General features: G+C 43.9%; 1 protein-coding gene across 1 annotated transcript in view; it reads right to left on the reverse strand.

The window, feature by feature from the left end:
• The window catches only part of xrn2 (5'-3' exoribonuclease 2), a 59,193-nt gene extending 49,201 nt beyond the window's left edge, over nucleotides 1-9,992 (reverse strand). Inside the window, exon 1 of the mRNA XM_002939433.5 lies at nucleotides 9,801-9,992. Coding sequence (XP_002939479.1) covers nucleotides 9,801-9,875 — 75 coding nt within the window. The 5' untranslated portion in view covers nucleotides 9,876-9,992. The remainder of the gene's footprint in view (nucleotides 1-9,800) is intronic.
• Nucleotides 9,993-13,660: the final 3,668 nt, after the last annotated feature.

Below are 13,660 nucleotides of genomic sequence, written 5' to 3' on the forward strand. Positions count from 1 at the left end.
TTCAAATTAGTGCTTTACAATGGCAAAAAAAGCAAAATGTCTTTTTTTTTTAATAAATAAAAAAAATACTGTCCCTTCACATATTATTTCCTAATTCTGTTTGCATCTACAATTAAAGGGGTTGTAAACTTTTATGATGTAGAAAGTGCTATTCTAAGATAAATGAAGACCAATAGCAAATTCTTATTTGTGGTTTTTTTAATTATCTACCTTTTATGTACCAGCTATCTGGTTGCTAGGGCCCAAATTACCCTAGCAACCAGGCTTTGTTTTGAATGAAATACTGGATTATTAAAAGGAGATGGCCTGAATAGAAAGATAAGTAATAAAAAGTAACAAAAACAATAAAATTGTAGCCTCACAGAGCAATGATTTCTTGGCTTCCAGGGTCAGTGACCCATTTGAAAGCTGGAAAGAAGACGGCAAATGATTCAAAAACTATGACAAAGAGAAAAGGAAAACCAATCGAAAAATTCTATAGAATAAGCTACTAAGTTAGCTTAACAATGAACAACCCCTTTAAAGCATAAACACAGATGCAGTTTTGTGGAAATTTATCAAGACAAGCTTTGCATTATCCCAAAAACATGGCCAATTGACTAAACAACTGATTGTCCTGGTACGAAAATGATTGGGACAATAATTCATAGCCCACACAAGGATTTTATTGGTACGTACATGGCCAGCTTAAAGGACATGTACAGCCTAAATTTACCTACAATGTATATCAGTTGGGCACATCTACCCCACCCAAATGGCATCATTTGTACTTAATATACCCTCCGCTTGCCAGCACCATCACATTTTCCTAAAGCAAATAGCAGCTTTCTCCCCGTGGCCATTTTTCCTCTGATACATAATCAGTTACATTTAAATCCTAAACAGCATACACACACACAGACCCTTATTCAGCATACATTTCATCAAGAATACAGGCTCACACAGGCACAACTGTCTTTGATAAAAGTTCTGCTTTGTTTAAGCACTGTAGGTAAAGCTGAGCTCAGGAGAAAAAAATTGAAGCAAACAGCTAGAGCCGAGTTTCTATGTGAACCAGCGATGCCATATCTTTACTGGCTGCTAGACTGGAGGGCGCTTCTAGTTGAGCTTGGATCAACTGAGCATGCCCAAAAGCCAGGAATCAAAGCAAATTCCTGAGAGAGGGGGGCGAGTGGGTTACAGGAGTAGAAGGAAATCAAAGTGATTAAGGAGATGTTGCAGCCTTACTATTAACCTCTGGACAGTCAGAATGGCAGGTATTGAAAGATTTCAAAGAGGCTGGTTCACTGACCCTTTTATTTTGCCAAGAAATGTTACATATTTAGGCAGCATAGGAATACAGAAAGAGACACAGCCAGGGAGGTGGGAGCAGTTTTTCCTGAAGAGTTCAGCCTGTCAGCCAGTGCTGTGACCACCTCCTGTGGGACAATGAAGAGACACTCCCTACCCTCATTTCAGCCTAAACACTGACCTGAGAAATTGTCTCTGCAGCTTTCATATAATGACAGTTTAAGGAAGTAAAATGCATTCAAAATGTTTTTTTTCGGCATCATGAGAAAGGATGAATAATTTAACAGAATGCAAATGTTATGTAAAATGTCTCCTTTAAGTAGGGATACAATGGCTCCTGGATTTGGATCAAGTGGGCAAATACCACTGAACAGCACTCAACCAAATCTTAACCCTTAAAGTCACTAACCTAGACAATTTAACGCAATGTCTGATCCACAGATCATGAAATTCTTAAGGTGGCCATACATGGGCCGATTTCAGTTGCTAATATCGTTCCTTTAGACCAATTTGGCAGCTTATCTGCCCATTAGTGATGTGCGGGTTGAGATTTTCTCGACCCGCACACGACCCTAACCTGCCTGCTCCCAACCCAAGCTGGCTTCCTTCCTTTATTTATAGACCTGTGGCCGCCCCACAATGACGTGACAAAAGGGGATGGCTTCCGGGTGTGCGCCTGTAAATAGAGAAGCCGGAAGAGAGTTGCCGGCAGTGTAAGGTTGCGGACAGGGAGGGCGAGCAGAAAAGCTCAGTTGAACCCACCTGCAGGTGATATGTGGGCCAGTCCGAACCCGCCCGTCCTGCGGGTCCCACGGGTATCAGGCTGGACTGCACATCACTACTGCACGTGTATGGGCACCAACGACAAACCTCCCTGACCAACATCTGGCCTAAAATCGGCCAAATCTCAACTGGGCAGGTTTGATTTTTCCGTTGGATCGAGGACTGCATGGGCTCTAATTCACAACATCGTTTTAAATTCAATTATTTGGCCCTAGAGCATATTGGGAGAAGATCCACTCACTTTAGGCTTTAAACTAGATTCTGCTTGGGCCAAATAGTTTATGCTGGATTCTTTTCATCCAGCATAAGGAGCATGCAAAGTTTTCAAAATCCATGAGTCCATAATGCATGAACAGAGTATGAGAAAATTACAGAGTTAATTACCTCTAAAAGTAAGTGCCCCCCTCTGTAAGTGCCCCCCTCTGTAAGTGCCCCCCTCTGTAAGTGCCCCCCTCTGTAAGTGCCCCCCTCTGTAAGTGCCCCCCTCTGTAAGTGCCCCCCTCTGTAAGTGCCCCCCTCTGTAAGTGCCCCCCTCTGTAAGTGCCCCCCTCTGTAAGTGCCCCCCTCTGTAAGTGCCCCCCTCTGTAAGTGCCCCCCTCTGTAAGTGCCCCCCTCTGTAAGTGCCCCCCTCTGTAAGTGCCCCCCTCTGTAAGTGCCCCCCTCTGTAAGTGCCCCCCTCTGTAAGTGCCCCCCTCTGTAAGTGCCCCCCTCTGTAAGTGCCCCCCTCTGTAAGTGCCCCCCTCTGTAAGTGCCCCCCTCTGTAAGTGCCCCCCTCTGTAAGTGCCCCCCTCTGTAAGTGCCCCCCTCTGTAAGTGCCCCCCTCTGTAAGTGCCCCCCTCTGTAAGTGCCCCCCTCTGTAAGTGCCCCCCTCTGTAAGTGCCCCCCTCTGTAAGTGCCCCCCTCTGTAAGTGCCCCCCTCTGTAAGTGCCCCCCTCTGATAAAATGAAATGTACGGTGCAGCTGTTAATGTGCTCTTCCATGACTGTTTGCCTAGAAGAATTAAATTCACATTGCAGCTGAGGCTCTGCACATCTCTAGCTTGCTTTGTTCCGGTGATCATAACGTACAGTGCAGTTGCGGCTTTGTCCAGCCATTTGGAGTGCACATATGCAAGTGCAGCTATGAGCCTCTATAATTGCTTTGCATGGCTGAATGGAATGTACAATGTAGCTGTTCTATTCTGAGTCCACAAATAGCATGGCATTAGGTTGATCTAGTGTACTATTTCAGATATTTATATTTGTGCCTATCTGCAGTTCTTCCTAGATGGCATGCAGAAATACATGAACAAATAACATCCAGTCTGGAAGCCATTATTCCATATGAAAAAGTTAATAATTTAAGATTGCTGCCTGTCTGCCCAGATGCCATCGGCAATATACAGATTACAGAAAATGTTTCTGTATAAATAGAAGGGTCGTTTAACATTTCTATCGCAAGCAAAATTATAATAAGGAATCTACTACACAGTCCTTCCTCCACTGTCATCAACCACTTGCAAGATTTGACTATGGTATGATGCTGGCACACTGGGAATTTCTATTACCTATTCCTCACTGTCTTTAGTCATTTGAGCACCCTGTTTGGGCAGACACTAAGAAGACATGTCAAGATAATACACTCAAATTCTGGGGGTGCTTCAATCCCAAAAACATCTTCATACAAACATTAAGAAAGTAATGGCAGCATATTGGGCGCATTAATACTCATAACTGCAAACAAGGCAAAGTATCACTTTATTGGGTGTGGATACATTAGTGGGCACTGTAGAAACATACAAAATTTCAATTTAGGATAACTTACTTGAGAGGTATGCACCCAAGGATAGGGTCTTAAAAAAGCTCAACTATTAACAGTACAATAATGCAAGCCTTAAAAAATATGTATGGTCTAGAGCAGTGCTGTCCAACTTCTATGGTGCAGAGGGCCGGAATTTCTCTAGCATACATGGTGGAGGGCCGCTAATGGAAGCCAGTTTTGACCACTCCCCTTTTTGAAACAACATCCACTTCAAACCACACCAATTTTATCACAATGGTGGTAGCACAGCAAAATCCCAAATGCTTGGTCCTTACTGTGGGGATATCAACCATCATTCATGTGTGAAAGAATTATGTCATATTAAGATATACCCTTAAATTCCATATGCCTCCTCCTCCCCTGTGGATAGCAGAGCAACCCCCAGTACATAATTACACACCTTTGGGACCATTTAATGGCTATTTCCATCTGCTAACAAATTCCCACAACAAACCCCTGCCAGGTTCACCTCCCACAGGCAGCATAAGGCAGGCAGAGTATGGCACACACAGGCAGCACTCTGCCTGTCCTACCTTGCCTGTGTGTGCCATACTCTGCCTTCCCTATGCTGCCTCTGTGTGCCATACTCTGCCTGCCCTACCCTGCCTGTGTGTGCCATACTCTGCCTGCCCTACCCTGACTGTGTGTGCCATTCTCTGCCTGCACTACCCTTCCTGTGTGTTCCATACCCTCCCTGACCTATGCTGCCTGTGTGTGCGATACTCTACCTGCCCTATGCTGGCTGTATGTGCCATACTCTGCCTACAGTACCTATGTCTGAGGTGTGAAGAAGTGAACAATGGGAGTGATTACAGTCTGAGCCTGAGGTGTGAACACTGCAGGGGGTGAACAATGCAGGTATTAACAGGTGTGAAAAACACAGGGGATTACATTTTTAAACAAAACAGAGGGATTACAGCCTGAATCTGAGGTGAGAACCATGCAGGGGGGCCAGTTAATCTCAGTACCATTTAATGCTTACTCAAAGGTAAGCCATCAAAGCAGCCAGACAGGTGGGGGGCCACACAGAGGGGGGTGCCAGTTGGACAGCACTGGTCTAGAGCAGTGATCCCCAACCAGTGGCTTGTGAGCAACATGTTGCTCTCCAACCCCTTTGAGGTTGCTCTCAGTGCCCCCAAACCAGGTAGTTCTTTTTGAATTCCTGACTTGGGGGCAAGTTTTGGTTGAATAAAAACAAGATTTACTACCAAATAAAGCCCCCTGTAAGCTGATAGTGTGCATAGAGGCTGCCTAATAGCCAATCTTAGCTCTTATTTGGCACCTCCGTGAACTTTTATGATGCTTGTGTTGCTCTCCAAGTCTTTTTATATTTGACTGTGGCTCATGGGTAAGAAAGATTGGGGACCCCTGGTCTAGAGGCAATCTCCTAAATACTGCCCACTGTATAGATACCTAAATAATAAAATATTAATCCAGGTGCACTGTATAAACCTGTTTTGCTTTCCCTTTAAATTACCAACAGTTGACTGAATTATCACTAAGTCAGCTCCATATTGCTTTAAGTCATGGAAGCCATTTTAATTACCAATGTAATCATGCAGACAAAGAATACAAGAGGTCAAAAATTCCAATAACCAGATAAACATATGTTTTGACAGAGAATAGCACCACACATAAAGAAGCAGTTGTATTATGTATACACTGGCACTTTTCAGTTACATAAAATGATAGTGCTAATAATGACAGCAGTTGTGTTATGTACAGTCCACTAGTACTTTTCAAATATCAAACATTTACCCTTACTATCAAGCACACTTGAATTCTCTGCTTACATCAGCAATAAGATCTCAACAGCATGTCATTAAAATATGCGTAACCGGACTCACTATTGAATAGGCATTTTTCACCGCTGCCTTTTAATGTATCTGCACTCAAACTGACATTTGGCCTTGAGTATCTGCAGTAAACTTTATGGCAATATTATAAACTCCCTAAAGTTTGTGTTTCTAAGAATGGACAGAGCACAGAATTTGTAAAGCAAGGTAGCAACGCCATAGTGTCAATAAAGTGTTTCCATGTTTTTCAGGGCAAGGAATTCAGCATGCCTTGCACAGGATTTTTATTTTCTTTAATAGCTATAGTGTCTATTGTTCTTTGCGGTTTGGTCTCCTCCTAGCAGATTGACAACTTAACAACTTAAATTAGCTTAAGGGCAAGGGCACACATTGTGGCTGCACTAACAGGCACAGCTTCCGAATAAGTGCAGAACATGGAGAGGAGTGAACATGGGCCCGAAATACATGAAAGCAGGCACCCAGTGTACCTGCACTCAGGCAGAAGCTGTACTTGTCAGTCCAGATGCATGGAGCTGCAGAAGGGAGTGCCTAAAAATGCAGGCTGAGAGCAGCAGAGCCAATGCTCTGTGTGCCCTTTACCTAAGGGGAACTCTGAGCAAATGATGTGCTTCTCTCTATCTGGGCTTTGAAGGCAGACAGAGAGAAGCCAGTCCCCTCCTATATGCTCCTGTATGTAGCTGTACTGACAGGTACAGGGTCAGCCAGAGTGCAGCTACACAAAGCAAAGATTGGCCTGTAAAAAGTGAAAGCACGCATTTTCAGGATGATTTTTCGCTGTGTGTAGCTGCACTCAGGCTAATGCTGTGCCTGTCAGTACAGCTACACACAGAGGTGAATTTGATTTATCTCTGCCTGTCAACAAAAACGCATGCAGGGAAAAAAAGTGCACCGTACATCAGTGTGCCTTCATCTTAGATCTTTTTATTTCGCTGACAGAAAATATTCTCTTAAGTTTACTAAATAGTGAAAGAGAATTTTTCCCATTTGAATGTACATGTTAAATGAGACCACTCCAATTTAATATTAATGTTTATTTAAGAACAGGCGCTTCCACTTCCTGTCTCTTAGGTCCCTGCCACACATTAGGGCTCTGGCAAACGAGGAGATTAGTCGCCCGCGGCAAAACTCCCTGTTCGCGGGCGACTAATCTCCCCGAGTTGCCTTCCCCCTGCCATCCCACCGGCGAACATGTAAGTCGCCGGTGGGATGGCAGACGCGGCGGGGCTATTTCGGGAAATCGGCGAAAAAGCCTCGTGAGTCTTTTTCGGCGATTTGCACTAAATCGCGCCACCGGATCTGCCATCCCGCTGGCGACTTACATGTTTGCCGGTGGGATGGCAACTCGGGGAGATTAGTCGCCCGCGAACAGGGAGTTTTGCCGCGGGCGACTAATCTGCCCATGTGCCAGAGCCCTTACATTTCTCCACTGGCAGAGAACACGCTGATAGGTCCAGCTTCTGCTCCTTGTGAGCACAAAAGCCAGAAACCAGCAAACAGTTGGCACCCTGGAGAACCATGTATCTCATACAGTAGTCACCTTTACTGAATAATGCACAACATCTTATGGATCTATCTAGTGATCCTTCTCACTAGTTAGAAAATGTTCAGTGCATGAAGTGAAAAGCAGATCACATTCGAGCCAGTTAATATCCGCTTGGAGGTAGAAGCTGGCTAAACTGGTGTGTTTAGCACTAGTGGCAATAATTGCCCTATCCTTTCTAGCGTTTATTATTTTAAATGCTTTATTAGAAAATACCTTGTAAAAACCTTACATCCAGTCAGTTCAAATATGGCGATCCAGAAGATGCAGAATCCACTATGCAACGATCGATTGATCGATCCTAGCCTTCCTTCTATATAGGAAGGAGTCTGGCTAGGAGGAGATGTGGATCGTCGCATAGTGGATTCTGCATCTTCTGGATCACCGTATCGCCATATTTGAAATGGCCGGATGCAACGTTTTTACAAGGTATTTTCTAATAAAGCATTTAAAATAATAAACACTGGTAAGGATAGGGCAATTATTGGAGCAGGGTAGAATAGATTTTTTACTTTCCCTTTAACCATGCTTTCTAAATCCATTCCCTAGTAGATCAGACAACTACTTAAAACCAAGGGGCGTGTTTACCAAGATTGGAGATAAATACCACCTGTGATGTTGCCTGTAGCAACCAATCAGCTGTTCAAATATGTATCACCTATCTTATTAAACACACCCCTTAAGGGCTCTGGCACACGTGGAGATTAGTCGGCAGTGACAAAACTCCCTGTTCGTGGGGGACTAATCTCCCCGGATTTCACTGAAATCGCACAAGCTGCCTCAAGAGGAAACTTGCGCGATTTCACTGAAAGCGCGCCGCCGCGTATGCCATCCCACCGGCGATTTACATTTTCACGCGTGGGATGGCATTTCGGGGAGATTAGTCCCCCAAGACACAGGAGATTTGTCGCGGGCGAGTAATCTCCCCGTGTGCCAGAGCCCTAAAGACTACTAATGGACTAATACTAATAATGGACCATATAATACCTTTAGATTGTAAGTGCCTGTAAGTTATAAGTTTTTTTACTTTATAACCCATGTTTGTTAAATTATTGTAAGACCTCTCTTTATAAATCAATGTAAAGCGCTGTTAAAATTGCTGGCGCTATATAAATAAATTGTGATGATACAAGATGCCCTTCAGTTTAGCAGGGGAGGTCTCTAGTAGATTTCAGCTCATCCCAAACCTAAGTATTCTATACAGAATAGTTTGCAATACTTTGGACTGCATGACTGAAGATGAAGACTGGCCTTAAATAGTATATTTGCTATTTCTTAATTTAAACGGTTTATTTCGTATGAGAAATGTTTTCATCTGTGTAGTTAGCCGTGAGTGGTATCTGGCAACAGTTTACTTTTACCTAAGTACTTAATGCAGTTAACTTATTTAAACTGGAGTATGTTATTTCCCGTAAAAAAAAAAGGAATAACAGCCCTTAGATATGCAATATGGGCAGGACTAGAGCATGAGCGTGATGACCAAAAATTTATATCACGGTATTTTTCAAAATTATATCGGTGTCACGGTATTTGACTGTATTTTTTTTTTTCCATGCATGATTAGGTGTTAACCCCATTTCCTAACAAATTAGAGAATAATTACTGCAGTATTGAAAATCAGAGTCAGGCAAGCGAAGGATCGGCAACAGAAAGTCGTAAGGTAAATCAGGCAGGCTTAGTTTCCCAGGCAAGGCCACAGACAACATAGCACAGGAGGAGGCGTTTGATAGCTTTAAATACCCCCCACGCATGCGCAGAACTGGCGCCATCAGCGCGTTGCGGACGTGCACGCTTTGACATGTACGTGCGCACGCAAGGAGGCGCGCGAGACCGGGCCGCACGGGTGAGTACCCTGACACCCCGGTATTGCGGTATCTGAAAAATGAATATAGTTTAAAAAAAAAAAAAAACACCGGTATTCGGTATTAAACGGTATATCGCCCAACCCTAGGCAGGACCGTGGTGCAGTAGTTAGTATTGCTACCTGGCAGCTCTGGCATCCTTGGTTTGATCCCAACTAGGAGTATGTATGCACTCCCTGTGGGAGCAGGTACTCAGGGTTTCTCTCACAGCCAAAGACATAAAGGTGAGTTAACTGCTGAAATAATGGAACATATAGTTTATGTATGTTAATGTTATAGGAACCTTTATTAAGCAGAACTACGGGGACAATTCATCATTCCTTACTGCCATCTAAGCTCACTCTCACATTCACACAAATTATATCCAATTTTATCAAGAGCCCATTAACCCGCCTGTATGTATTTGGAAGGGAAGCCGTAGTACAAGGGGAAACCTACGCACACAGAGACTGTATACTCCACTGTCGGGGATATATAAATAAGACACTAATATAACTAAACAGCGGCCTTTTTTAGATCAAATATTACATCTTCTTAAGCAAACTGACCATCGTGCACCGTTAAAGGAAATGATATTTATTTGTTCAGACTTATTCTCGCTGCCCATTGTCCGTAAGCGGCCAGGGTAATAGCCAGCTGAAGGGCAGCCGAATACAATTCTTGGAGCAGATTTTTGGCTCACGACTGAATAACCTTTAGCTCTCTTACCTTCTCCTCCACAGAGTGCACGATTATAGAGGGATATTTGCGGCTCAGCCAGCGGAAAAACGCCGGGACTCCCATGCTGCACGCACACGATTAAAAGAAGCTAAAAATTCCCAGGCCAGCGCGCACACTACCTACGCAGCAAGAAACAGGAAGCCGCGGTGCATTACGGGAATACCGGCACGTCGTCAACGTGACCCAAAGGGCATCCTGTTTGTACCGCAGGCAGACATTTTTAATAAGGGAAAATCTCTTCCTACCTGTGTGTATATGGGATATCTTTTTAGTTATTTAGACGTGATAAGGATGCCATTTTGGCTAGGTGTTACTAAGGCATTTTTTTGTGTCCTGCTGTATTAAAGCCCGGCCAGCCTTCTCTCAAGGGTCTTGCCTCTTCCTATATATTTCATCGTCACAGATGTTTTGAACCGCTGGATATTAACGGGGTTATAAAAATGACCAACTGCGGAGGGGCAGATACCTGTTTTCATTAATACAGTCTTTTCTTCTCAGACTTGTGTGATGTACAATACAGCATATGTTACATTGTCAGATGGAATTTTCAGAGCTGTCCAATCAATGAACCAACCAATACCCAGGGGATCATACAAGCAGCACACACTTTTGTATGCATACCTCCCAACATTTGAAAAGCAGAAGGAGGGACAAAAATATCTTCCTGCAAAATTTTTAGGCCACGCCCACTTTATGGCCACCCAACATCCTCCAGCTCCACCCAGCATCCACCCAACATCCTCTAGCTCCCCCCAGCGTCCTCCCCAACATCCTTCAGCTCCCCCAGCATCCTCCCAACATCCTCTAGCTCCCCCCAGCGTCCTCCCCAACATCCTTCAGCTCCCCCCAGCATCCACCCAACATCCTCCAGCTCCCCACAGCATCCACTCAACATCCTCCAGCTCCCCACAGCATCCACTCAACATCCTCCAGCTCTCCCCAGCATCCTCCCCAACATCCTTCAGCTCCCCCTAAACGTTCTCCCCAGGGTCCCCCAGCTGCCCCTTACCTTCCTCCAGCTCCTCCCAGCATCCTCCCCAACATCCTTCAGCTCCCCCTAAACGTCCTCCCCAGGGTCCCCCAGCTGCCCCTTACCTTCCTCCAGCTCCTCCCAGCGTCCTCCCCAACATCCTTCAGCTACCCCGAAATGTCCTCCCCAGCATCCCCCAGCTGCCCCTTACCTTCCTCCAGTGTCCTCCCCAGCATCCCCCTGCTTCCTGCGGGTCCCCCTGCTCCTACCACCACCCGCCCGCTTCCTATGGCTGCGCCCCCCCCGGCTCTTCTTCTTCTCCTCGTGACGTCACACGCACGTCTCTTGGGAGCACCGCAGCTTCTGCACTGTGAATGCCGAAATGTTAGAACTGAACTGAGCGGTGCAGAAGCTGCGGTGCTATCGAGAGACGTGAGTGTGACGTCACGGGAGCAGAGAACTTTAGAAAGCGGGACAGATCCGCGCTATCCGGGACTGTGGGACTGGGTGGCAAAATCGGGTTGGGAGGTATGTGTATGTACATATATTTTTATTTATAAAGCGCTACTTATATACATAGAACTGTACAGTAGAACAAACAGGGTTATTACAATAACAGATAAATACAAAGTATTATAAATACAAGGTATGGTTGTATTAAGTTCAGAGACGAGGTAGCGGCCCCTGTCCCATAGAGCTTACAATCTAAATGGGAGGGTAAGTTACAGACACAAATATGAGGATAAAAGTGCTGCAGGTTACAGCGGGTGATACTGCTATATAAGTGCTAGTTCCCAGATCAGGTTTTGTGTAAATGCTCCAAAAGGTAGTCTCTCTGGAGGAAATCAGGGATTGCATTCCAAATGTACACTGAGTCCTCTATCAAAAGAAACAAAGGATTTCTTGTATCCTTTTTTATAAACATGTTGTTCGGTAATGCTTTCTGCAGAATAAATATATTGTTCTAGGTGGCACTAATGTGGTGAAGCTATTGGCAGTAAAATGCCAAAATGATTTTCCTTCTCCTTTAATATTGTCAGAGAAGAAGAGAGAGGAGGCAAACATCACCCCCAAAACAATGTGCCAGGGGTGATGGGGTAATGAGCGTGCCATCAATAGTGATAGTATAGGAGGGAGTAGTAAGAGTTGCGGAGATGGAAGTGGAAGCATTTGACTGACCTGCAGAAAGCTCTGATCTTAATCTAATTGATTATCAGCTCTTTCTGTAATTTTGTACATTTTTAAACCCCCCTATAAACAAACTCTGTTAGTTTATCAATACTACTACAAAATTTTGTTTGCTGTGCCTATAACTGTAATAAAAGAGCCCTTTTATCTTCTTGATAAAGATGAACATACATAATCACACACGTCAGCCAGGTATGCTCACCCACCAATCAGCTCACAGCCAGACAGAGAGTATAGAAGGTGTATAGAAGGTAGTATGGCTGCCTCAGAGCTGTCATTACAGACCTCTGCTGTGCCGGGATATCATGGGCGGTGATGTCATTGAATACTCATTGCAAATATGCAGTGTTTAATCGGATCCTCATAAGCATCGGGAGACGGAGGGGGTCCAAAATTGGTGAAGATGACCCCTGACGTTGTGCATTGGCAGACGAAATGTTGTCCTACCTGCCCGATACCCTGGATCCATATTACACCCCATTTTCAACATTGGTTCAGTGAACAGGGCTTATACTGAACATACTTTTCTTAGGAAATATCTATAGTTTTTGCTATTTTTCCACTAAGCAGGGTACAATTTGAAAATGAAACTAAAGCCACATTCTACTTCCCGATCCCAATAATAAGAAAAGAAACACAAACCAACAGTCCATTGAAAAGCCTCTGTAAAATAAGGTAGTCTTCATCTAAGAACATAACAGGCTGTAGCTGTGTGTTTTATTTATATAGAGGCTTGGACTGATGGTTTGTTTGACTTTTGAAGGAAGCTTTAGTTTCATTTTCAACTTTTTCCTTGTTTTGAGCAACAAATAACAAACCATAGATATTTCCTAATTAAACCAACAGGCTAAAATATATTCTGCACAAGCCCTATTTTTTGCACCAGTGTTAAAAAGAGTGTATATGTCTCTTTTATGTGTCACATTTATCACAGGGCAAATTCATTATATGTAAAAACAGAAAAAAAGATTGCTTGCATATTTATCAGGTCACATCAATTAACTTATTTTAAGTACAGTGAAACCTTAATTTTACATACCCTGATTTTAATTTTTCCATCATTTTCCACCATTTTTGTGGTCCCAGCAATATACTGTATAATGCACAATACATTTCCCTAAATTTAAATTTAAATTTTACAACATTTCCCCGAAAATTGGCTTTACATGGCACTGTGGCATGTAAAGAAGGCAGATTCCTTCTTCATATGCAAAGTTGGTCTACAGACCAGAAAGTGGTATACCCATAAGAGGTTCCAGCAGGCCCAGACTAGCAATCTGTGAATTCTGGAAAATGCCAGAGGGGCTGCTGTAAGATGCAATAGATCAGTGCTGTCCAACTTCTGTGGTACCAGGGCCAGAATTTTTCTGGCTTACATGGCGGAGGGCAGATAATGGAAGCCAGTTTTGACCACTCCTCGTTTTCTTCAAACCAAACCCGTGTTATCACAGGAGCTTTTAAGACCAAAACCACATTAATGGTGGTAGCACAGCAAAAGCCCAAATAGTTGGTGCTCACTGTAGGGATATCACCCTTCATTCATATGTGAAAGAAATATAGTATGTCAAATTAAGACATACCCGTAAATCCATATGCCTCATCCTCCCTTGTAAATAGCACAGCAACCCCCGGCATATAATTACACATCTTAGGGACCAAGAAATAACTATTTCCAAATGCTAACAAACTC

Source organism: Xenopus tropicalis, chromosome 5 (assembly GCF_000004195.4).
Source record: "Xenopus tropicalis strain Nigerian chromosome 5, UCB_Xtro_10.0, whole genome shotgun sequence".
NCBI classification, from domain to species: domain Eukaryota; kingdom Metazoa; phylum Chordata; class Amphibia; order Anura; family Pipidae; genus Xenopus; species Xenopus tropicalis.